We start from the raw sequence: 27,254 nt of genomic DNA on the forward strand, positions 1-27,254 counted from the left end.
TGTACATACATATATATATATATGTGTACTCTAAGTGTTCGACTATCCACAAAACTTATTACATATGCATATAGGCAAAGTGTTGAAAGTACTTGCCACACACTCTCTTCAATGCTCTGACCAAAAGGGTCGTTGAGGAGCGGGGGGAAGCTGAAGGGGTGGGCAGCTAGTTGACAGCCACTCGATGGAGACAGACATCTCTATTTCAATGATGTCGTACTTGAATATTGATGGAAAACAGTCTTTGATTTGCAAGCATGTAAGGCAAATAATCACATATGCTTCAGCTATTTAAACCAATGAAATTGAAATTGATAGGAAGTTGAAGATTAAACGACGAATGGCAAGCAATAAAATATTACTGATCAACTAATGGTCAAGAAGAAAGAGTATCAATAGTCTTATACCCTACTTATGTAGAGTAATGTTCGATGTACTTGCCATTTGATTTTTGCAATTGAACTTTAGCTTATCAGGTCATTCACCATTTGCCTTATCAGCAAAGATTTGCATCGGCTTGGTGGCCACTATTGACACAGTTTAAATGAAGTAACTGTTATCTTCATCAAATATGATTTACAGACACAACTAATCGATTAAGAATCCAGATGCAATAGTTATAAAAGTTATGCCATTGCGCTCGACTAAAAGATGCTGCAAATAAGCTACACAGAAACAAAAAAAACGTGACGTTCTAAAAACTATAATCAAAATTTCGAAAATGAATCATTTTATTTAGTAAATTGTTTTCTCTGTAGTAAAAAGAATGACTGGAATGGCGGAACTTATGTTTAAATTTTTAAAATAGTAATTTATAATTTTATTTATTAGTTCAGAATACTCGAAACAAATCAATAAAATCATCAGTATAATAATGTATTTTGTTTTCAGAATATCTTTGATAACCGAGAACACAAATCTTGCTGAAAATTATTCGCATAAGTTCTTTTAAGACTTTGCCAATTGAATTGATAATGGAAAATCAAGAAAAGATGGGCAAATTGAAAATTGATTCGTAATTCAAACTTTTAGTAATTGGTTTTTTCTATATCGGAAAACTACTTAACATTACTTTAGTTTGTCAATGTCAAGGAAAATGAAATTTGGGGAATACCATGCACTGTGTGTATTCTGTTAGCCTTGTCAAATGTGATTGAATTCAAACATTGACTACATCACTTGATGCTGTGGATTTAGCATTTGTTTTGGTCGCACCGCATGGCACATCATATTTAAATTTAAATCAACCTCTGAACAAGTTGTCTACACTCGTGTGCTTCGTCTTCTGGCACGCGAGATCAACATTTTCGATGAGGTAAGAGATTATTTTGAACAGAAATATAGAAATACATGCTTATATACTTATATATAATAATGCGACGATGACAAGTAATTTTTGTTTGTTTTGCCGGTGTATTTAAATTTTAAGAACTACACGTAAAGCAGCGAAAGTACAACAGATTATCATTATTTAGAGCGACGATTGCACAGTGCCTCGAAAGCTATTACGTACACTCAGCTGTCATTCATTATGTGGAGAAGGAGGGACAAAACTTCACACCATTATTCATAATGATTTTTAAATCTGCGTCTTTTGCTTCTCAGCATTTAATTTACAATCAGCGTTAGGTTTTTATTTTGTTTTACATCATTCAAACAATTCGCTTTGGAAAAGTCAAATTAGCCCCATTGTCACCGGAAGTTTGGACAATTGTGAGTATTTTGAATAGCCGAAAACATTTGTGGTTACAACGCTTACAATGGCCAAACTTAATTTTGGACTTTTAGTAGAGGTCAAAGGTTGAAAAAAAGTTAATGAAATATGAAATATATGACATTATATAAATATGTATATAATTTTGAAGTTTCATAATAATATTATTAATACGTTTATTATTGAAAGCAGTATTAGTTATGCATAAAGTATAAAATGCTTCATAATTTCTGAAAAATGATTCAATAACTACTTATATAAATAAAATATTTTAATCGTTCTTTCTGTAATAAGAGCCAACAGCAAACTATGGTAATAAAAATAAACACCTTATAGGGTATCTGATATTTCAAACATTCACTTCTTATTCACATCTTGCCACAAAATGGTTTTCCTACAACTTTTTCGGTGGCAAAAGACATTGACAGAACGAAGCTGAAACGACTAAGGATATATTTTATATAATTTTATGGCTCGAAGTAGAAAGTTTACAAACTGCGGAGTTTCAACACCCCGACAACCAAAACAATTCCCCCTCTCCAAAATCTCCCCAACCCAAAAACGGCGTCGTGTACACAAAAACAATACGAATAAAACTTGAACCATAAAATGCGAGAATTATTGAGTCTGTCGCAAATAGCAAAACTTTTGATTCTCTCTTGAAGAAAATCTCTTAATAATCCTTTCATCTACGAAATGTTCCAATTTCACCAAAGAGCAATAAACTTCATTCAAATGTTGTTGTTTGTAATGTCAAGAGGGGGAAAATACTTATGGATGCTCGTATTACAATACTATATCTGTTTATAGTTTCTTCAATTCTCCAGAGCTATAAGAGAAGCTGTTCTAAAATATCTTTCTCTGTGTTATCATAGAAATATGCTGTTTATTAAAATTATGGGAATTTCAGGTCAAATCTCTTTAAGATATGACTAATATCATATAATATATAGTTTGATATTTTCTTTACATAATTCTGCTAAAACGAATTTCATTTGTATATTGTATGTTTTTGGTTGTTTAGTTTCGGCGTGGCATCAATTTAAATAATGATGCAAAATGCGTATAGCTAAAAGTCTTTAAGGTATGTTTGGTTAATTAAGACTTTTTTGACACACATAATTACTTAATGAGTGATGGAAAATCTGCTAATTGGCTTGCTGGCTGGCCAAGTGTGGGGAAACTTGACAGAAATGAAATACGCTGAGAAATAATGTAAAAAGCGTGCGGATCACTTGTCACTGATGAATAGAATTAATCTTCTCGACATTCAACCAATTTTATTTTCCTCTTTAGTTGTCATTTTTTTTTTTATTTTATTTTAATTTGTCTGTGCGCATTTTGTTGTTTTTATTTACTAATCAGCGAAGCGTACAAATCACCAACTAGTTTCAGATCGGGGCGTGGGTTGCACACGTGCCTCGAGGCAAAATATATGTTGAATAAATAATGAAATGGAAAATAGTATATTGCGAAATGAAATCAATTGATTTTTGTATATCATATATATATATTTTAATACATCTCGCCAAGAGAAGCATTTTGAAGTGGCATCAAAAAGTATTTTAGTACATTTTTAATTAGCTTGTTGGCTCTTTTAAGGATAAGCTCAAGTCCTTGGCTACATAAAAGCCGCAACGTATTTTTAATGATGCCGCAATTATAAGGCAGCGTCATTAAAACGCTGTAATAAAAGCAGCGTGATGGCCAACTGATTGACGTCCAAATACCCGGCAAGAATTGATGTCAAAAATGCGCATAAAATACCGAACGAACTAGTTGGGAGATTATATGCCCAAGGAGAGAGAACAAAAATGTACAGGGTATAATTCGGAGTAACTCAATTTCGAGGTTTGAATGCGAATTGCGATTTGGGGTTATTAAAAACTTGACTATAAGCATCGTAAAATGCTCAAAATATAATCAAAATCTTTAATTACATAAATACAAGCAGAGAAGCGTAACAAAGAACTTGCGTTTAGAGGAGTGAAGCAACTTCCTGTGCTACATGAAAGTGATTCCTCGTCGCTTAAATAGCTGGGGATGGAAAGAGGCGTCGCGGAGTGGGGTTGACTGATTTTTGTCTCCTCGACCTGGACGCGTAATTAAATTCCATTGGGGAAGCGCTTCTATGGAATGAAATGGTGTCTGAGTGTGCGTGATTGTAATGAGTGGGTGCCGTTGAGTGGTTGCTCGCCTTCTGCCTCTGCTCTTGCTTCTGGTGGCGCTGCCATTGCTCAACGTCCCACCAAAGTTATCAAGTACACAAATATTTGCTCTAATTAGTAAAATTGGACACGTTCTCTAGCTGCTACAAGCAACTACAGCTGGACTGTTGACTGATTGCCTAAAATCGTTTCTTGTCTTCGATATTTGGAAATGGATGGGAGGAGTCGGCTCATTAAATGCTGCTGGTCAATGGGTCGTTTTGGCCCTTGAAGTTCGGTTCACGTTGTGCTGTGTTGTATTGTATTGTGTTGGGCTGTCGAGTAAATGCCAGTTTCGTGTCCAAATTGTTTGCCTTGGCATTGTTTAAAGCGATTAACGCTTAATATCCTGCTGATTGGTAATTGTCTTTGCATGCAGATTAAGTAATTTACATAGGCTCCAAACGCTGGGTGTTTACAATTAGGTAAACCCCTTACTTTCCCTTACTCCCTTACTCTTATATCTGCATAATGGCCGAGAGCCTAAGTAGCCGATGGCAACCCCAAAAAAGGCTTTCAATCGAAAGAAAGCGTGACAAGCAAATGTTTCCTCTTGACATTTTAGCTCGTTAACTGCACGCCAAGTGTCCTGCTCAACTCACACACACACACACACACACTTTGTATATAAAAGGACTAAACAACAATACAATGTACAAAAAGGACTATTTTCGGCATTGTATGAAAGGGACTTCTAATTATGTTTACTCGTTCTGTCCGAACGATACGAACGATTTTATTGACTATTTGTGCATAGTTTTCTTGTAATCTAGTTTACCTTATATCGGAATTAAATTGAATTACAGTAGCATACAGAAACTATTTCGATTGCTATGGCTTTTTGGTCTTTATGGTTCCTAAAAATTTGGTTGCGTTCAGATCAAAATTGTAGGAATTATTTAAGGAATACTTTTGGATGGGCATAAATGCCTAGTTACTACGTAACTTAGTTGGCTCTATGGTATAATTTTTAATGGTATATTTTAAATTTATTATATTTTAGGAATAATACCACATTGCTTTGCTTTTATTCAAAATGGGTAGTAGGTATCTCACAGTAGCTTTCTTTCTTATTCATAGAAAAGTGTAACAATCAGCATTGAACTTCAGTTGTATTTAATACAAATATCAAAGATTTAAGATCTAGAACGATAATATCTGTCCGATTCTAGCAATTCAAATGAATTTGTATACAAGTAATAACCTTTGAATCTTCTACGTAAGCTAAAAAATTTAAAAAAAATCTATTTTTTTCTGAAAGTTAAAATAGTTGAAAAGCTAGCTATCTTAGTTTAATTGCAAATTTAATAAATCTACGTTCTTCTATTTTGAGAAACTGTATGTATCGATTCGATAAGAAATAAAATCTGTTTTTTGACTCCACTTAAATCTTTCTAGAATTACTAAAAGTTTTCTATTACTACACAAAAGATTGCTCAAACAATCTAATTTCTGCTTTATCAAAACTGTTTTTTGTTATTTCACTTATTTTTTTTATTCCTTTGCCAGTTAAATACAAGAGGTTTTTCTTACCTACATATAAACTGATTTAGTTACCTTCTTTAATAGCCACACAACTTCATTGTGTCTTCTGTTAGAAATCTATGTGATGCTGCTTAATAAGTTAACTAAAGTTAAGTAATAATTTGAAAAAGTTTTTGCGAGTGTAACTAATAAATTTACGGCAGCCCCCAAAATCCCTTTTGTATATGGCACACTCAAAAAGGGATCGGAAACTGGTAGCGAGTGCAGCAGGAACTGTGCTGGACCGTTGTTAAATGTGCGAGGAGCCGTAAGCCAAGTTTTGAGCACAGTTCAAGAAATGAAGCCGAAAAACAACAAATCACAGCGACAGAGAGAGAGAGGAGGGAGAGAGAGAGAAGGAGAGAGATGGAGTGGACGGGAATCCTGTGACCAAACAACGACCAACTGACCTAACCCGGATATCGATAGAGAAAGGGGACAAGGGCAGGACAGGGCAGAGAGAATGGGTTTGGATAGCCCAATAGGGAATGCCAAACGAAATATACTTCAATAATTCATTCGAATCATGATAAATGCCCGGATTTCACTCTGACATTCGCAAAATATACTGAGGTCAGCACACACACAGTAAGTGAGAGAGAGAGAGAGAGAGAGAGAGAGAGAGCGAGAAGCCAACGGCAATCGCAATCCTTTCGCACAGATTGGGATTTTGCTTACGTGTTGACTTGGCCAACAAACTGTACGTGAAACTGTATGTGTGTGTGTGAGTGTGTGTGTGTGTGTGGCATGGGTAGCTGCTGCTGCTGCTGGGCTTAATGTTGCATGTATGATATACTTACTATGGCCAGTTGGCATTTCCCAGTGCTGATTCAGCGACTCCAAACTTTGACTCGGACTCTGGTCAAGACCTCTCTGATCTCGCTGAATGAAGGCATTTAAATGCTGTATACTATATACATATATTTAATCAGGAAATGGATGCCCCGTTTCTTCTTATAGTTATTGTCAGTTTCTTAAAACATATCCACTACCATGATTGAATGCCAAGACGAGGCGGCTTAATGAAATTTTGTGGTTTGTTCTTGCCCATCGCTTTGATACCGATGATGAGCTCAACTTTCTGCACTCGGAAAAAATTGCTTTGAACTTTATTTGTTGCCTGTAATTGATAATATTATTAAAAGCTTTTTGCTGTTATTTCATCTGGAAAAAAGTAAAGGCAATATGAAGAAGCATTTATTACTTCACTCATTCCACATTGTCTACTAATTATTGTATGTTTTTGTCGTAATTAGGAAACTTTTGCAGCCTGCACAGGATGTCCTTTTTCCCGCGAGTCCTCTTCCCAAATAATTGCCAGCCTCCAACAGGTTGTGTGTCAAGTAAAATAGCAAGCAACAAAAAAAGCGAAAAAACAAAATTAAATGCGTCAGGTAAAGCGGAAAAGGGTATTCGCATGGAAGTTTACTTTGAGTAGAGTAATTAAGTTAAAGAGTATCTGTACCCGTTAGCCTTAGGTTAGAAGGGTATTATAAATGTATGTAACGGGCAGATGGTGGCTTCTCCAATCCCATAAAGTATATGTATTTTTGATCACGGTCAACAGCCAAGATGATATAACCATGTCCGTCTGTGTATCAGTCTGTCTGCCCATATAAAAAACTTGATCTTTGAGATCATAAGAGATAGAGCTATACAGATAGCACTTGTTATGTTTGCACGTAGATTAAGTTTGTTTCAAATTGCTGCTCATCCACTTCTACCCCGCAAAACGGTTCTTAGAATTAAATCACTCTTCTACTTGTTTTATTTTAACTTTGTGCCAACATGAAGGACTCAGACCAATTGCCAATTATTCGATCTGCTCGTCCGCAGTACAAAAATATGAATCCTTCAGCATGCTAAAGATATAGGCAACTAACATACCTACTTGACTCTTGGCGGCCTCATAATTTTGCTGCTTTACATCAATATGTCAGCAGTATATATATATTTACTATAAAAGAAATCTTAAAACGCTGCGCTATGGAACTTCAGATGTAATTTGGAATTCTTTATTTTCAATTCTCACCGTTTTTAGCTTCATCAACCACCTGGATTGGAAGTAGTAAAGGCAACAATGCAACATTTAAACTTGAAGCGTACTATCGAATCCACTCAAAGCATTTTATTTACATATAGAAAACATTTATCAATCCAATTTTTAAATTAGTATTTTGGGCGTATAAGCATTACCATTTTCTCAACCGTTTGGCAAAATACATAGTTAAGACGATCAGCACTGCAAAAAATGTATAAATTATATGTATTAAATACAATTCTTTATTAAGTGTACAAAAGACATTTCAAATATTTACCAATTACAATCGTTGTACCACCACCCAAATCCGAAATCAGCAGCACAATTTACAAAACGTTCATTGTCATTGTCGCGATCGTATGTTGTGAATTTCATGCCATTAATGAAATGGTGTTGTAAGTTGCTTACTCCTAGCCTGAGCGCGTATCCAGTATCTTCATTAGATATTTCAAAATCCAAAAAAAATGACTCACGCTCTCCGCCGCTTGCAAAGATGGAACGAATACAAAGCTCGTGTCGTCGCAATTTCGTGAGTTGATGTATCTTCTCCAGTCCCAGGAAAAAATCACCTTGCATGGAACCAAATCCTTCACGATAAGCGGCCCAATCCCTATCGAAACTCACTTTTCCATGAATAACTCGTTTCTGTATGACTAACCAACCAAAGTCTCCCCGATCATTTTCACACAGAACATCGAATGAACCAAATCCAAATACATTGATTTTGTGGATACCAGAATTTCTATCAAATGCAAAGCAATCTGATGGAAGATTTAATTTATGAATTTCTGCTTGACATAACTGGTTATCTATTTCTTTAATTAGTAACTCTGATTGACTCTCTTTTAATGCCACCTCATTTAATTCCACCTTAATTGTCAAGCCTAAGATCTCTTCGCCATTTTTTAAAATAAATTCATCTTTTTCAATAAGACTGGAATTTAGATTTATCAATTGAACCTCACAAACTTTGATTTTGTTAGACTTATCTACTAAATCCTTTTTACATTTTTGAAAATGGTTTGATTCTATTGTTAATCTATCATTCTGCACTTTAATCTGCGACTCCAATTTGCTTAATTCCTCTACTTTAATTTGACATAAATTAAGATTGCTCTTTATTACTGGTATTTTGTTTTTCTGATCTTCTAATTGCAATTCTAAATTCTTATTGCTGTTATTCATTTTAGCTATTTCGTTACTTTTTGCCATGTGACTGGAATTCAATTCATTTAGTTCAACTTCCAATCTAGCAAACTTCTTAGATTTACTCGCTAATTCTTCCTTGCATTTACCATTGCTCTCAGTTAACAGACCATTTATTGTATTTTGTAGTTCGATTTGAGATCGCAATTCTTTTATCAATTTCACATTATTTTCCTGCGATTCCTTTATGAATTCTATATTATTCTCCTTCTGAACTAGTTTTTCTCTCAAGTCCCCAATGATTCTATCTTTCGATTCACTTTCCATTAAATATTCGCTCACTTGACGCAAGTAATCTAGCATAGGCTTAACAACGGAGTAGGTATAACTGCGACACTGTTGTTCCATTTCTCGATTCAGTTCACAAGTCTGGCAAAGACAAAGAACATTCAAAATGTTGCACTCACTTTACACATTTAATGTTGTGTCTCACCTCGTCACCAAAAGCTGCAGCAGCAGAGAAATGTTGTGCTAAGAGTATCACAATTAGATTTATTATAATTCGCTTCATTTTCATGATTTTAACAACCGCACTCGATCCAGCATTAAACGCAACTAAATGAGACGAAATTAAATTCAAATTTCAAATGTTGAAATTCAATCTGAGTTCAAATGAGCAACTGAAAATTCTCATTTTATTAACTAATCACAAAAACACAACAAAAAAAAAAGAAAACCGAGCAAAAGAAAATGGAGCATGTCTATTTTTAAAGTCCGGCGCGATAACCTCTATCATCCAAAACTGAAGTTGGTGGGCAAAGAAAGGCATTTTTGACTGTTTAAAGTACAGTGCACATTTTGACAGTTTAGTTATACAAACTTGAAAGTGTACACTTATCTTGGCTTCACTCTAGAGTGTAAGGCATTCTTTTAGCCTGCCACTTTACTTGATTTCAATGACTTTTCTATGTATGTACATTCATGACTATGAATAAGTAACTACAACAAAACACAGACAGCTACAAATCTCTTTGAACAACCGATCCTAATTTCGATATATCTTAATATCTATGCACACTTTATTCAAAAGAAAACAACATTTGCTGATGAAATATTTAACAGCACTTTCGATTGGTTTTCGTTTGAAGGCATTTTGCACATTTCATGATTTTTGAGTATGGAAAACAAAAGCAAACTCATTTAAGTATTTGTGGTATAATAATATTTAATCCTTATAAGCAGTCTGCCACTTGCCAGGCCAAATATCAATTATGAAAGATCAGGTGATGTCGAATATCTGGCCATAAATCAGAAAAACAGAAAACATGTTCATTTGTTAGCGATTGCCAGCAGGATCAACGAAAGGATCGAGGGGAAATCGTGGAGCGAAGAGCAGAGCGGATTAAGGCGCGCGCCAATTGCTTTCTGAGGGAAGCCTGGGAACCAGATCCCAAAACAAAAATAACAAAGAACGACAAACCTGCCTCAGACACGGGTGCTATAAGTGCACAAAAAGGTCAGAGACAATCGGAAAATCGCTGGAAAAAGGACTCAGGTGATGGCTGCAGGTTTAGCGCGCTTCTCGGCAGCGTGGGAAACTCAAAACTCGAGAAAAACGGTAGGCAACCAAAAATTATACCTCTGACATGTGCAGAAAATCCATCATAACAGCTGACAATGGAAATAGAAATTCCCTGGCGAACAATATACCAAGGGTCACTGACAGCACCCGAAGACGAGGTAGTCTAACTGTCTCGCGCTACCTGGCCACAGGTGTGCCAACAATACTGTACTGGCTATCCCGCTCTTCAGCTCTCTCTCTTTCTCTACTATATTTGACTCTTTCGCTCGTTCTGCTTGCTCTCCAATTAGTCAGTCATGCAAACCTAAGAAGTGATTCTCGAATGTTCCACAGTTAACACGCAGTTTGGATTTTGTCAAGCATATATTGCTCTGATCGGCTTGGGAGTCGATCCTTAAAGCTACCAATATATGGATCTCTTTGAAACCTCGTTTGGGCATAATCGTTATATTTCATGTTTTTATTCATAAATATGACAGCATTGAAATATTCTTAAATATAAACGAATTACAACTGTGTGCTTGCAGGGAATATATGTAACACGTAGAAGAAGTCATCTCTGATCCCATAAAGTACATATATTCTTGATCAGCGTCAACAGCCTCGATGTCTATCAGTCCGTCCGTCTGTCTGTGTTTCCGTCTGTCCGTATGAAACACTCGAAATTCAGAGACTGTAAGAGATAGAGCTACACTTTTTTTTCGACAGCACTTTTTATGTTTTGCACGCAGATGAAATTGGCTTCAAATTTTTGCCTCCCCCACTTCCGCCTTCGAAAATCAATAAAAATTTAAGTAGTAATCAAATAGAGAAGCTAGCTAGATCATACATTAAGACTAGAGTATTTATGATTTCTGAAAATTTGGTTGTAATCAGATAAAAATTGTATAAGTAATTTAAGAAATACTTTCTTATTTAAGAAATACTTCTGATATGATATAATTTCTCATAATGTGTTGTGCTTTCTCGATGACATTCGCAACTCTTAAGATACTAAAACAGATCTATAATTATTTGTAGTTCTTGATAAATAACCCCTATGAATTATGATAGACTTTTTTAAGTGGAACTAAGATATACAACTTTTAACTAATTATTGGAATGCAATAGTTAATGTTAAATAGAAAACTGTTTCGCTTTTGAATGTCATTAGAAACTTTGAAATGGTAAAATTAATATTTAATATATTACTGTTCGAAATTCAATGAATACAATGAATACAAAAATCATTTCATTTAAAATTTGCATACAGAATATGTGATTGCAAAATGAATTTCTCAGTTGTTATTCGCTGCAAAAGTTCAACTTTCAACATGTTAATAATTCGATATGCCTAATGGAATATATGAAGATGTCAGGCGAAGAAAAAAGAAAACAATTTGCATCAAATACAAGTATATTTTATTTGGCTTGATTCGAATTTCAATTTCAGATTGAATTACAGTGGGCAACCAATTTTGAAATACTCGTGTTCGTATATGCAGATGCGACGGTTTATTTGTTTGCCAACAAAATATATATTTATAGCTCTGTGTGTGTGTGAGAGAAGTGATAGCATAAAGGGTGACATGGAAAGGGGTTCAATGCGGGGAGGGTTTTTTGGGTTCTTGGTGCTGGCGGGCAAATCGGACCATTTGTCTTGCGAGTATCGATTCAAGGAGCTGCGAACCCAAAAGGGCCGCCATTGACTCTTGGGCTGTCCAATTCAGTTGCACAAACGATTACCCAATTTCACGTGTTTAGATTGTAGTTCAAAAAAGGGTTGAGAAGCCCAGGAGAATGTTCGTCCTTCGTTCTCTCCTTCTCTGTCGTACTCCCAAGAAACTGCCACGTTTAGAAAGCATTTGTGTCTGGTCGTAAGTCGTAAGAGTATTTCACATTTTGATTGATTGCTGCCAGTAACAGCGCACAAATTGAATGACCAACTGCTGCCCAATCGTGTCCTGCATCATCATCATGTCCGGAATCCTATGCTATAGCGAATCTATTCGTACGCATTCTTGTTCGGCCCAGTCAAAAATGATAAATAGACCAAATGACCCATTTAACTGTTGCGTTACGTCTTCGTCGTTCAAGGATACGTCAGCGACTCCTTTTGGCTATTTTTCTTCGAAAGCTGCTTAAAGTTGCCCCTAATTGAGTTTCTCTGATTGCCTCGAGAGCTTCTTTGCTGCTTAAATCCTTTTAATAGCCTCAGGCTAAGATACAAACACGATTTCTTGCGAACAACTTTTTGAAAATACGAAAATAAAACAAATGCAAAAGGATACTCAAAGGAGTCTGGTAACAGATGTAAAGTCATTGAACCGCTTTAATTACGCTTGTATTACATTCAGAGAGTTCTCCGTAAATAATTGCTCTAAGCTGCTCAAAGTGTTCAAGTCTCTGGTATTGATTTGAATATATTACAAATGTATCGATTTTCTGAAATTCTCATAATGCTTAGCGTGGAAATACGGTACTCAGTAATTAAATTTACATATTTATTTAAATTATTTTTTGCTTACAACGAAATTTTATAGAAACTTGTTCAAGATATTGTAGCATATCTTTTTATTATAATTGTTATTGAATTTTAAACAAATTGGGGTTTTTGTTTATTGTATTATTAAAAAAATTGTTAGAATTTAAAAGGATTAAAAATGGATATTTGTATTCTTAGTTTTATATGTAAGTCTCTAAAATCTGGAAGCTTGCTTATAAGTTGATCTGCAAATTAAAGTTCATCTTCTAGATGTATAGATACTTAGTTAAAGCCATCACAATACTTGAGTTCATATTATTATTTATCATTTACATTATTAATTTTATTTATAATAATAAATTTGCTGACTTAAAAAAAAGAAATATAAAACATAAATTTGTAATTTTTAAACTATTATTTTAGGAATAAGTACGATTTAGTATTTATATCTTTCTCGGCGAGTAATCTTTACAATTTTCTTAGCTTACGCAGATGTATTCAAAATACAAAATGTTCGCTTTATTTCAGTAAAGAATGCCAATAAAAAAGTTGCAATTCAGTTGAGATTGTCTCTATTGAAATGCCACTCTCGATGGCTGAGTAATGACTATATTCAAACGTCTATTTATATGCCAGTCAATATGCCAAATACTTTAACTGTTTTGTATAGAGAGAGAAGTGAACCCCTTGCTGGGCATTGTTTGGGCAACAGAGTGGCCACAATTAACCGTTTCAATTGTCGATATCCTGTCAAGGACTGACAATTATCGAGCGCACTCTCGCAACGAGAGAAAGGGAGGCCAAAAAAAAAGGGATTTCCAAGTATCAGCTATCCATCAGTCCAGTCGACATACTATATATAAATGCAACAAAATGTTACATTTTCCATTCAATTATATTTTTGCTACTCTCCTTTGCTACTCTTTTCATTTTCTTCTTTGTTGCCATTGAACAAAAAGGCAACACTGCGGGGAGAGAAAGTGTGTGTCTAAGAGGGAAAGAGAGAAAGGGACTCTATACTTATTTTTTCGCATGCCTGAAACGAAGGACGGCAATTATAGGACAACAGGAGAGAAGTGAAAGGGAGTGAAAAAGGGAGTGCAAGCAAAAGGGTTCTACGGGCATTAGCCAGCTTTATAGGGCACACACCATTAGCAGAAATGCCAGAAAAGATACACGCCGAGAAGCAGAAAGAGTGAATTCTAGCGCTGGAGAGGGGGGAATGGAATGGAAAAAGAGACCTAAGCACATATTATACAGATACACATACAGACTGTTACGTGTGTGTGTGTGTGTGTGTGTGTGTGTGATAGATAGAAGAAGCCACCTTTGTTTGTCGTTTGCCTGGTGGAAACTGCAAAACTGCCAAACGGGGGAAACTGGGTTCGGATCCGTGTTTGGGTTCGGGTCTGGGCTGTTACGGTCTCGAGTCCCGCCCACAATTTCCTGCGCTGTTGTCGCTGCCGTTGCCGCTGCCGGTGATGGCAAAGACTTTTAGCTGAAATGTCAATTGAGTAAAAATGTGCGTATTTTGCAAACAGAGCGAAAAATACTTATATAATATGGACACATATGGGTATGGGGATGGGGGCAGGCAAAAGGAAAAGCCAAAAGGATAAAATGTAAAAAGAAAAACTGCCGTTGCAAATGGAAAGCTTTTGGCTAAATGAGACGACAAGCGTCTTAGGTCTCCGGTCTTGGGTTCGTAATGGTTACAACAGCAAAAGCAACAGCAGCAGCAGCTCCTGATAGTCGGCTAATAGAAATGCGTACATCTGTATAAAAGGGCATTTGGGGGGTCGAAGCAGGGAAGGAGGGCTTGAGAAATACCTCCCGAGGGCATGATTCACTGATAACTTGGCAGCTGCCATTTGGTTTTCGTATCACGAGCATTACTATCGATATGAAAAGTTGATAGAAGAGATAAGTTTCCCTTTACATTGATAAGGTTCTATCAAACAAAAAAATAAAAAGGAGGGGGACAAACGAGGGTCTTATCAGCTGGATTTGATTGAGAGGACAGTGCATACAAAGTGACCATGGAGGTGAAAATGTACACAGATGACTTTACTTAACAGCGATTTGAATGTGCCCATAAAAGGGCTCAATTGTTGCGAGCACTCCTATTTGTATAAATATATTTCGACACATGACTTGGCTTAGCACACATACATAAATAATGGGGCCAGAGAGGTGAGTAAATTACACAGGGGTGATAAATAGTATTTACTAAACACACAAACGAGATGTCTTCATCGTGCTCGATAAATAAAAAGGGCTAACAAGAAATGTATAATTTAAATTAATACCATCGATTTAAATATATGTTTATTAGAATAAGTATACGACGCGTTGATTTCAAATCAATAGTGAGAAAAGTTATTTGATTAAACCTAAATCTAGATCAAGAAATGTATAATTTAAATAAAGTCAATTATTTAAATAATTATTTATTATAATAAGTATACGACGCATTGGTTTCAAATCGACAGAAAGGAAAGTTATTTGATTAAACTTAAAATATATGTCATATAATAGGTAAACGTAAAGCCACTAAACTTTTCCTTTTAAATCTCTAAATAGAAACAAGTATTTAAAATTCCTCCGCTCAAAGAATTTCCCTAACAAAAATCGGCTTAATTTTGTTGGTTGCACTAAGGAACATTGAAATTGTATAAATAAATAAATGTTTTGAAAAAAGAGGTACAAATAAATATTGATGCTAACTTTTATTTATAAATTTTCGAACTGACTTAGTTCCTTTACATGAATAAAGTTGAAGATGATGTCCATTATTTGACTTAAGATTTACTCTCTAGAAAAATCCTATTAGAAGCACGACCTTAAAGGATTAGAAATGTACCTTAAAACTCGAGCATACATGAGTTATCATCAGGATTGAATGATACGTTCTCATATTGGTAAAATCATTTGATTTTGCTGATTAGCATATTGATGATGCCTTTTTGCTGAAATGTGTGATAGATTTAAGTGAATCTGGAGATGACTTCGATACTTCTTCTTCTGTCGATTTCCTAACTCATTCGTAAGTGTTATTTGCAGCCTGGGTCGGAGCACATATTTCCGGCATGTGACTCATCAACATTGAAATGAAATCGAATAAACTTTTCGCCAGAAAGAGAGAGAGAAAGAGAGAGATGAGAACGTGAGCTTCACTTTGCTGCAGGTTCTGTTGTTTTGCTGTGGTTCAGTTTCGTTTTTAGTAGTGTTTACTTGCAGATATACTTGTACTGCATATTTACTAGCACCATCATCAGTCCGTCCGTCTGTCCGTCTGTCTGCCTGTTCGCTTGGCATGTCCATTGTTATTGCTGCCACTCAGTACGCAGTGCTCGTTGTATATGTGTGTGTGTGTGTGTGTGTGTGGCTATTTGCCCAGGATTTTGTCGGCTCTTTGGCATTGTTTGCTCGCATTGTTTCAGATGGGCGAGGTGCACGTAGTTCGCATAGTTCATATTCAAGTCAGGCACTCGCTCCTCTCGAATCTCTCTCTGGCACTCATGCAAAACGCACAAAAGTGCGCACTGTGTCCTTTTTCTTTTTTTTGGCCAGCAAATACTGCTCGACTCGACTCCACTCCAATTCCAATTCTCATTCCATACAACATACAACATACAACATAGAACAGCATCAACTATCCTCCTATTGCACCTCGTCCTGCTTTCTTTTGCTTTCTGTTGCTCCCACTCAACACAATGCCGTTGCCATTGTTTGTATGGCTCGCAGTGAGCTCTATTTTTAAACACGTTTACAAAGAACTTCGCTTGGATTCTCTCGCTCGCTCCTTTGAAATGCACACGTTGAGCCTGAAACAGTTTTTCCCTATTTTTTGCCCGGTTTTTCCATCTTTTTTTCCACTTTATTCACTTTTTGTTATTGGTCCTATGATATGTGTGCATTGAAACGTGTGTGCATAGCACAAAAATGGGCAGTAAAGTTGCTGATATTATTGTCGGAGGGGTCAAAGTGCGTCCCTAACTCGGATTAAGTGTTTCTTAGTCCAGCGGAACTGCAGCCATTACCTGATCCGGTTGCAGGTTACATTCCATCGTTTGCCGATCAACTAATCATGTTTCTCTGATCCTTAAAGGCGATTAAATGCAACTCATTGAGTGCTGTACATTTAATATACATTCTTTATTGCTTGTATTAGTTTTACCTGACCTTATATTCATTTTGAACTCTACTTTATTTAGTTTATTATATTTATTATATTACAAAAATGCACTTGAAGTATCTAATTAACATATAATGCGATTATGATCGCGACCTTCCCTTTAGCAACTTTCAAATTTGGAGGTTTGTTTTTATTCATCTAATATTTTGTTAAGTTAGAAGCTATAAAAATAGTCTCTATTGGATATTGTTCATTTCTTCATAAACTTCGCTCCGTAAATATATTCAAGCAGTTTCACTAATCCCCAACCCTCATAAATCATGCTCGAAAATTCCGTGTGAGGCTCTCGAAGTTCTTCACTTAACTATTTCGTAGTCAGAAAACTTTTAGATGGGCATAAATATGCGAGGATATAGTCATGTGGTTCCTGCATTTTTTTAATTTTTTCGGGGCAACAGAGTTGTCGAAACAATTTGAATAAAAAACAGTTTTAAATTTTTAATAGAAATCGCAAATGATATGCAAAGTTCAGACTCCTTTCAACATCGCTGCTGTGAACTTGGCATGTGGCAAGGCAACGTTCAGTTTTCATCAATTTTCACTTGCTTAGAACAGAATTAGAGAGAATTATTCGCTGAAGTAGAAGCTGGTCATGGGGAAAGAAATTGGACAAAACAATGAGGACAAAGTCGTTTTGGGCAAAACAGCAAAATTTCAATTGGATTCATATATTCAAATTGTTGGCAATATGTTTCGAGTGTTTTGAATCTTTAAGCTCTTTTCGCTAAACTTTATCGTACACTCGGCGAAACGAAAGAGGTTCTCGTTGCCGGCATGTTAAAAACAACATCCTAAGTCTAGAGTTTCATTGAGATAGACAGACGAGTGTATTTATTGGCATAGCAGGGTTTGGCTTATAAATTTTAGATGCTGCTCACTTAACTTTTAATTGGCAATTAGTTTCCAGTTACGCAGCAAATTTGGCGCAAGTTTTTCAATTATTGATGCTCAAATTGCCCGCTACGCAATATTCCACCTTCATCTCCCTTCTCTTCCCACCCTGCCCCTACATATTGAAGGGGCACACAACATGTTCGCGTTCCCATCCATTTGGTTGTCGAAGTAACAAAGAGCCACCATCCTGTGTGTGGCCAGATGCCCCGAGAGGCCATCAATTAAAAAAGAGCTGCAATGAATATTGCAATCGCTTAGCTGACTTTACTATTTTTCAACTTTTCCACTTTTCCACTTTTCTACTTTTCCACTTTGCTACTTTGCCCCAGCTCGGCCCCATTGTAATTTTCTCGAATAGTGTGCTCACTCTTTTTGCCATTTAATATTCAAATTGTGCCCGCTTCAGACACACGGCACATGCCAATAATTGCCTCCACTCCAACGCATGACACACACACACAAACATACACTAGTACATACACAACTCTCTCACACACACACACACTCGCATAATACTCGCACATTTCAAATGACTTCGATTTGATGGACGTAACACATTTGTTTACCAACTATTTGTGCATAGCATAGTGACAACATGTAAATGACAGCGACTAGAAAATACCCTGTAAAAACATACACACAATACTGAAATTAAATAACTTTACTTTGTTTTCATTTCACATATCTTAATAGTACTAGATAAAAAATAAAGAAATAAGATTATTAATATTTATAATAGTAATGGAAATTATTTTAGTAATTTACTCTTATATTATTATTTGGACTGGAAAATACCCTACAATAACACATACATATAACACGAAAGCGAGCTGAACTTTAACAGTTCAACATAATAAAAAAAGAAATAAAATTGACTTTATTTATAATAAATCTAACAGCAATGTAAAATATTTTTACAATTTATAATTGTCTTGTAACTTGGAGTAGAAAATATCCTCCAATAATAAACTAGTGAGCTGAACATGGGGATACTTTGCACTAATTTAATATATCATAACAGGTCAACCAAGTAAATAGAAAAATAAACATGTTAATATTGCAAACAATTACAATAGAAAATGAACATTTCCAATAAAAATGAAAATTTTTTGTACTATTAGATTTTAGCATCATTCTTATAATATTCTTTCTAGCTAAAACAATATAGATTAATAAATTTAATATTATAAATTCTTATTTTTAATGTAAATGTAAAAATTAATAAAATAAGAATTTTGAAAGCTTTATTAGCACTCCGATGTAAACAAAACGGTAATCGACGGATCTCATACTGGTCATCAAGAATTACATATTGAATATTTAAGGAAACATTAAGGAATTGAATTGAATTAAGCTGTTAATAGGCATGCATTTTTTTATTTGTTTATTGCAAAAATTTAAAAGTTTTACACTTTTGGCAGTAAATAAATAAATATAGATTTGTTAATTATCATATTCAAACATAACTTAGGGTATTCAACAGTTAAGCAAACCAGTAACTGCTGTAAAAACACGTTCAACTCCGGAGCATTTTGCTGGCTTTATAGTCAAATTGTGATCAAAGATTGGAGAAGATGAAGACAACGTGGGAGAGGAGGGAGCGAGGAGCGAGGAGGGAGTCAAGGAGTCAAGAAGTCAGACAGGTAGCAAAGGCGAACTCAGTGAACTTAACGTTCAGAGTTCGACATTAAAAATGTAATAAATGTCATAAATTGTTAACAGTTGATTGCACTTGATTATTTTTCGTTGCTGTTGTCGTTGTAGTAAATTTCCCCCGCCACCAGCATCTGAGAGAAGCATCCCTGGGAACACCTACAACAATAACAACAATAACAATAATAACAGCATCGAGAAAATATCTTGAGCAAAACGATGCCAGCGATTTCTGCAGCAATAATAAAAGCGAAACGCGTGCGGTTTTAATGTCCCTCACACTCGCTATCGATAAACGAACGTAGCTCTTCGACTCCCCTTCCCATCATGAAAACGATATCAAAGGATGTCAGGCAAGAGGCGGACAGGGAATTCGTCGGAGAAGGGGATGGGCGTCTAGGGAGGTCGTAAAGGAGACCAGAACTGAAATGCTGAGGACACAGATAGTGCGAAACATTCTCAAGTTGTTGTCATTTACGAGCTGTTTCCGTTCTTGATTTGAGTGAAGAGAACGCAAATGCTTACGTGCATATCATATCATATACTCGTAATACTTCAATAATATTTTATTATTTCATTTCAATATCAGAAAGAAGCAAAACGAAACGAAACGAATCGGAAAGCAATGGTCAGCATCGCTGTGATGGCCGTCAGTCGGTTTTAATTTGCCATTTACACATCATAAAATTTTGGAGCGTGTCTGTTGAGCTTAAAGAATCCCCAGGGCCGATTGTCCATTAGATAAAACGGCCACAACAACACCTTCTGCCATCGACCACGCCCACCTTCGCACCAGCTGCACACTTGTTGTTGTTGTTGTGTGTGCGTGGGTTGCTGATAAGAGCCCAAAAGCGAAAGGCATTGATAAAGCGAATTATAACAAGTTGCAACGCTTTTTTGGATACTCTTAAAATATATATTTTGTGTCACAAATTTTATATAACTTTTCTAAGAAAATGAATTGCAAATTTAATCAATTTTCAAATAAACAAATTTAAGAAATAACACAAAAAAAAAAATTAAGTAAAAGATTTAAAAAAATTGAACTTGTTTTGGCTTTGGAGAATTTATTGTTTTATTTGTTTGTTCTTACTATTTTAAATAAAAAAGTATCACACTATGTTAAACAAAGTAAATATGTGAAAATTAATAATAATTATTATTATGATTATTTTATTGAAATCGCGAAGAGAATTCCTTATTGCAATGAGATAAGCCAGAAAGATTATGACCTTCTGGCTAGTGACTTTTGATATTTCAAATTATTTTGCTTTGATAAATTACTGTTTAATTTATTAGTTATTCAACTTAATTGTATTGTCTTAGACTAAGTATATACAATAAATTTTCTTTATATATTATATTATTAAACTATTTAATTTATTTATTGAGTCAAACGAAGTATATACAATAAATTTCGTTTCTCTTCTAAATTATTTCATTAACTAAAATTCATAAGATGCATATTTCGTTTGAAAAGTTGCATACTCTTTGCAAAGCATTTGGACTCTAACTCTTTGCAGAAAAGAAGCACCAATTGAGGGCAATACTCAACAGAAATTGGCATTAAATATCTAATCTCAGTTACTGACTGAGGGACACACAAAAACTATTCAAAATCTCATCTGGTATGTGGTCAGCTAACATTAAAGCACTGCCAACTTGAGCATGTTTTGCTTTTGCAAAAGCAAGCCCACACATAATTTTTAATAGGCTTCTTGGGAGCCCAGAAGCACTTCATGGAAATTAAGCAAACAAAAAATGTGAGATACAAAAATAAATTTTGGATTGTCCCAGTTTGAATGTTGTCGCCTAACAAGCTGGCCGTATCGTCTATGCAAGCCTGGCATTAATATGAAAATCATGTAAAGCCGACCTTGTTGCCGAATTAGTTTGTTACCCCCTTCACCTTCACCCCCAACTTGCTGCCCCTCACTCATATTCACAATCCAGTCGACGTCTCTTTCTCTTCTCTGGCCCAAATACAACCTTAGCCTCAGCTCGAGCTTTGCATGCCCAATGCATTCCGTGGCAACCGAGAGCTTTGAAGTGCGCAGCGTTAACCCCACAAAAATGGGCATATAATGTTTTATCAAAATACCCTGCAAGCTGGCAATAATAAACATAAGTAATATAATAAAATAATATAATTTAACACTACACATTTATTTTCAACATTTTTTAAAAATGAATTTGAAGCGTAAAGTTTACTACAATTATATTCTATATTAATGTATATAATTTTTAGAAAAATATGATAAACAATTATATAAAATTATTTCATAAGACTCTGAATTAAATATAAATCGTGACACTTTGATGTTAATAACATTAATATTTGTGTATTTTTGAATGTATAATTCTAATATGAAAATATTTATAGGATTTTCTCTTATTTTAAATAAAAAATACTTCAACTCTTTGAAATAGAAATTTATTTTTATCATCTTTTAAGATGTCCTCTTAATTCAAATAAAAACAACTCTATGAAATGAAAATTAATGTTTAGCTTTTTATATTGATATTTCAAAAACTTTTAAATAATAAAATAAAATTTTGATTTTCATAGAGAATTTGAATTATTTAAAAATATAGAGACAAAAAAAAAAAAATAATTTAAAAAAATAGATGAATTAATTAAAATGAAATTTATTTTTAAAGGTACAAACATTTATTACTATCATCTTGAATTAACTTCTTTACATACATATAACTTTAGAAAAAATGATATTACATTATACATAATGGTTTAATAATTTATTGAAGGCTAAAAATTACATTTAAATAATGAGATTTAGTAGTAAAAGTATTTATACTTTATTTTTTTATATGCATTATTCTACTGGATCTTTTACAAAAAAATCTATTTAAAGTTCGAACATTTTTTTTTTGTATTTTTTTTACTGAAATTTAGACATTATTTTACAAAATATTTGCAAATATTGAGTTTGACAAAAATTCAAAGGGAATTTAAATAAATTTGAAAAGTACAGGGTATGCGAAAATCGACTAATTTTGGTGTGCTCATTATTACTTATTGTTATTGTTGTTGTTGTAGGTGTGTTGTTGGGCCGTTACACGTGTGAGACTAAACCCTGGAAGAGTGGATCATTATGTGGTCTTGTGTGTTTTGGGGGGACCAGAAAAAAGAAGAAGAAAATGAAGAAGGAGTCGAAGGTGAAGGTGAAGAAGGGGTTGCTACGACTATTGGCAAATTTCATTGGAGTGTTTGTGTTTGCGTTTGTAAGTGAGTTTGTTTAGTTTGTTAGGAGGCGTGGTTTTTGAGGGGTAGATATAACATACAGACGAACGAACGTATGTGTGTGTGTAGTATATAAGGCGCTTAATATGCAAAGTTTGTAACTTAATTTAAATTCCCTTGGCGTGCACTTATTACTTTGTGCCAACTTTGTTGCTGTTGCCTGGCACTAAAACTAAAACTGAAACTACAGCGACAACAACAACAACAACAGCAACAGCAACTACAAGTACAGCTACAATAGCAACAAAATGAGCAGCAACAACAACAACAACTTGGCAGAGCCCACACTTTGTAGTAAGTCGCACATGAAAACAATTTTTTGATAATTAAAGTTGAGCATTCTTCGCCAGCATGTGTGTGTGTGAGTGTGTGTGTGTGTGTGTATGTAGGCCCCAAGCAATTGCCTCTGTTGGCATTGGGCCCTGGCTCCATTTCAAGTGTCAGGTTTCGCCGAGTTGAAAAGTTGAACCCAGTAAACAAAAAATACAACAAGCAAAAAACGAATACGAAAAAAAAAAAACAAAAAAAAACTATGCCTCAACTCTGACAATCCCCGACTTTGCCGACTATTCCAACTCGTATCGTTGCATGTTTACAGCAAAGTATTCTCGTATTCTCCATGCTTAGACTTTCATTGGACGCTTACCAAGAGTTCTTCACAAGCGAACCGAGAGATCCCCAAAAAACCTTTTGACTGCTCCACATTTTCCTTGGCTGCTCGCAATATTGCAACTTCTGCTTAATTATAATTGTTTTTCGCCCATTCCGATTCCAAATTAGCCAAACCAATTTGCCAACGTAATCAAATCCATCAGTTTAAGTTTACATATTGAGGTCAGTTTTTTCATTCTTATGTTGTGAAGCAATTATGTCCAACAATTTGTAGCAAGAAATTAAAAAAATATTTATAATTATATTTATATTTATAATATAAGTATAGCAATAATAAATTATGTGTACATATACTATACTCATCAACATTTAAAGGTATCCTAAAAAGTTTTTATTAAATAATACACTACACTACTAATACACTACAAAAAAAGTTCTAAATTAATGATTTTTGTCATAGTACTAAAAATTTTTATGTGAAAATCTTAATGTTGGACAATACATCTTGATTCCAAGAATATTTAATAAGAGACACAAATACATTTTAATAAGACGAAAAAATTCGATAGTTTACGACAGCTTGACTAACTGAGCTTTGAACCAAAACACTCAAATCTATATAAAAACTTTATACGAATTTAAATGGATTACAGTATTTTCCAACCCAAATCTAGTATATGTGATCTTATTTTGAGAATTTGACAGTTTTTAGACTAATGTTCTTAGTTTAAAGAATTTGTTAGTAAAGTAATCATATTTCAAGAATACATTTTTGAAGATGAATGTTATTGATTTTAGAAACTCATATTTTTCTCATTATATCAAATCAACCAACTTATTTGATATGGTGAAAGCTTAGATATAGAAGATGAGAAAGAATATTAATATTATATCAAAGTCACTTCTATGCATAATGTTGCAGAATAATATAACTTATCTATAACTTATCTATATAACTTACTATATATACATATAGTACAATACGCAAATGTAGTTTGAATATATTAATAAATACTACACACAATTATTAAGAGTTCTTATATATGCGAAAAATATTTCAATATGCATTGAAATAACAGCCAGGTGTAGTTGATATTGAGAGCAGAAAAATGTGGAAAGTGTGCAGAGCACTCTGAGTACAATAATAGACATATATAATCCTGTTAATGTCCTGGCGACCGGCTGTTCGCCGGTGGAAAGTTCCAGTAAAATGCTGAAATAAATAAATAAATATTTGGAGCCCAGCTGCGAGGCCCATGACAATTTGAATTGGATGGGACAGGATGGGATGCCATGCGATGGGATGAGATGAGGGCGAAATGAGGCTGGCAGGACATTATTTAAATTGCCATCAGGTTAGGACAGGCAATAAATTGAAATGCGCACACAGATGATGATGAAGGGACCGAACAGAGTGAGAGAAAGAGAGAGAGAGTTAAAGAGTGAGCGAGAGACAATTGCGTGAAATGCATTTAAATAAATCAACTTTGGCGTTGTAAACAATGCGGGAAACGAAAACAAGCGTAATACATACATATATTTTGACATCATTTCAAATGCGACATAATTAAAAATGTCAGTTGTTTTGCCACAATAAACCAGCTCGCAGCACTTGGCAACCCCAACACGAAAAGCAACAACAACTTCAGCTGGAGTTGCCCCCAAAGGAACTTGATCGCACCTGCACGAAAAACTTTTCGCACATAATTTATATACTTATGTTGTTGTTGTTTATAACGCTGCTGTTTGGATGTGAGTGTGACAATCACAGAAATAGAATTTCTTATAAGCAAATGCGAATGAAAGTGGAAGTAGAAGGAGAAGGTTTTGTGCCACCAAAAATGCCAACAATGCGCGCTTGTCACTCGAAATTACTTTATGCAAAGGTTCGAGGTGAGCTGTGTATGAGTGTGTGTATCCATGTGTGAGTGAAGCTGTGTGTGTGTGTAGAGTGTGGGACGTCGGCAAGTGACAGGCAAACCAGCGAAGCAAGCAAACCAACAGCAGCAGCAGCAGCAGCGACAGCGACAGCATCAGCTCATCCTTCTCAGCCAGCTCATCCTGGCCGCGATGTGACTAGTCCTTGCACGTCCCTAGTCCTTAGTCCTCGACAGTCCTTTGCCACTGTCTCTGGCTCTGCCTCTGCCTCTGCTCTGTCTCTGCTGTGTCCTGCCCCATGCTCTCTATTCCCGCAGGAAACACTTGCTGCTTATGGATTTCACAACAGCATCGCAAATTTTTTGTCATTTCGTCTCTGCGCGCATTTTACAAAGTGGCAAGTGCCAACTGAAAATGTTTGCTACACCAACCGCAGTCTCATCCTCGCCCCCTTTCTCCACTCCACCTCTCCGTTCCGTTCTGTTGCCATCAACGACACACCAATTTACCGTTCGCATCTTTCTTCATCATGTGGCAGAGGCTCAAACAACATGACGTTTTTATTTTTTTGTTCGCCTCGCCTCCTCATCGCGAGCTCGGGGATTGTTTGCATTTGTGAATATGTAAATATTTTTCAGCGCGTTGCACGATCCAAGCCAAGTGCCATGTGTCCTCCAGGAGATACTGGCTCCATCTCTTCACCTTCCTCTCACTGCTCTGTTTGTGTTTTTTTGGTGTTGCACCCCGGCAGGAAAATCTTCAATAAGATCCCCTCTACTCCTGTAGAAGGGTATGTGCGATTTTTACGCACTAAAAACCTCCGTATGCTCTTCTGTCCCGTGTATGCTCGCCGGGACTGTCAATTAAGATACTACTTCGGCGAGCAGGATGGTGTGCTCCTAAGCACACTGTCGTCATTTTTGTGATTTCCTCCTATGCAAGGCGTGGTCGCAGATCAGCTACTGGCTGTCTGATCTGCTAGCTACCTCGTCAGCTCGTACTTTCTTCATCATGTTAATGATGAGGGTCTTTCCCACATTCCAGGACTCCTCGTCTGCCATCATTGCAGCGATAAGGTCCCTCGGTCTGAAGTCTACTCCAATAAGTCCGCCTATTTGCTCTCTCTCATTTACAAATCTTGAGCAGTGTAGCAGGACATGCTCCGCTGATTCCACATTGTTTATACAGAACATACAATGGGGGGTATCTACATGGTGGAATCTTTCCAGGTATCCTCTGAAGCAGCCGTGGTCCGTAAGGAACTGGGTGAGATGGTAGTCCAGCTCCTTATGTTTGCATTCCAACCACGTGGCGATGTCTGGGATCAGCTCAAATGTCCATCGCCCCTTTTGCGATGACTCCCATCTGCTCTGCCACTCCTCTAGTTGTCGCTCGTAAGCTGACGTCCGGTTGACTCCGTCTCGCATTAATGTCAGCGCCCTGATTTCTAGATCTACGGGTAACATACCTGCGAGGACGAGTGCCGCATCCTCTGATATGGTCCTAAACCCTCTGATGAGTCTTAGGGCCATAGTTCTGTAGACGGCCCGAGCTTCTTTAAGGTACGACGCTTTAACCGTAGCTTTGTACCATACTGGTGCTGCATACAGTAAAGACGCCTTCGCAACCGATACGAGTAGCCTCCTTGCTGGCATCCTTGGTCCACCTACGTTAGGCATTAACCTTGCTAGCGTTGTAGTCGTCATGGCTGCCTTTCTGCTGGCATATCTAGCGTGGTCGCTAAAGTTGAGTCTGTGGTCGATAAGGACCCCCAGGTATTTTAGCGACTTAGATGAAGCAAGCTGTACCCCGCCTACCGTGATCTGCAGAGTCTCTACCGCTTTCCTACTGCTGAGCAGTACTACTTCTGTCTTGTGCGCTGCTATATTTAACCCTACACTTTCTAGCCAACCAGTGGCTGCACTGATTGTAGCGTTACAGACGGTTTGGAGTTCCGTCAGAGTTTTGCTACAGCTGTAATTGCTACGTCGTCCGCGAAGCAATGTAGCTCCGCGTTGCCTGGCTTTCTAATGGATAAGATGCCGTTGTACATTATATTCCACAGGATTGGGCCGAGCA

The 27,254-nt window shown here is 35.9% G+C and overlaps 2 protein-coding genes across 2 annotated transcripts in view; one reads left to right on the plus strand and one right to left on the minus strand.

Annotated features, from left to right (window-relative positions):
* LOC133845026 (methylenetetrahydrofolate reductase (NADPH)-like) overlaps positions 1-27,254 on the plus strand; it is a 144,609-nt gene that overhangs the window by 67,474 nt on the left and 49,881 nt on the right. The gene's annotated exons all lie outside the window — the stretch shown is intronic.
* Positions 7,760-9,203, minus strand: LOC133846038 (angiopoietin-related protein 4-like). Its single transcript, XM_062280748.1, has 2 exons — positions 9,126-9,203; positions 7,760-9,061 (listed from the first exon to the last, which is right to left on the minus strand). Exons 1-2 carry the CDS (start codon positions 9,201-9,203, stop codon positions 7,760-7,762), a joined length of 1,380 nt encoding a protein of 459 aa, XP_062136732.1.

This window comes from Drosophila sulfurigaster, chromosome 3 (assembly GCF_023558435.1).
Source record: "Drosophila sulfurigaster albostrigata strain 15112-1811.04 chromosome 3, ASM2355843v2, whole genome shotgun sequence".
Taxonomy (NCBI): domain Eukaryota; kingdom Metazoa; phylum Arthropoda; class Insecta; order Diptera; family Drosophilidae; genus Drosophila; species Drosophila sulfurigaster.

Excerpts from the sequence above, each read along its gene's own strand:
- LOC133846038 (XM_062280748.1), bottom strand. The coding sequence starts at position 9,203 with ATGAAGCGAATTATAATAAATCTAATTGTGATACTCTTAGCACAACAT. Across the intron at positions 9,062-9,125 it reads CTGCAGCTTTTGGTGACGAG|ACTTGTGAACTGAATCGAGA; the intron begins GTGAGACACAAC and ends TGTCTTTGCCAG.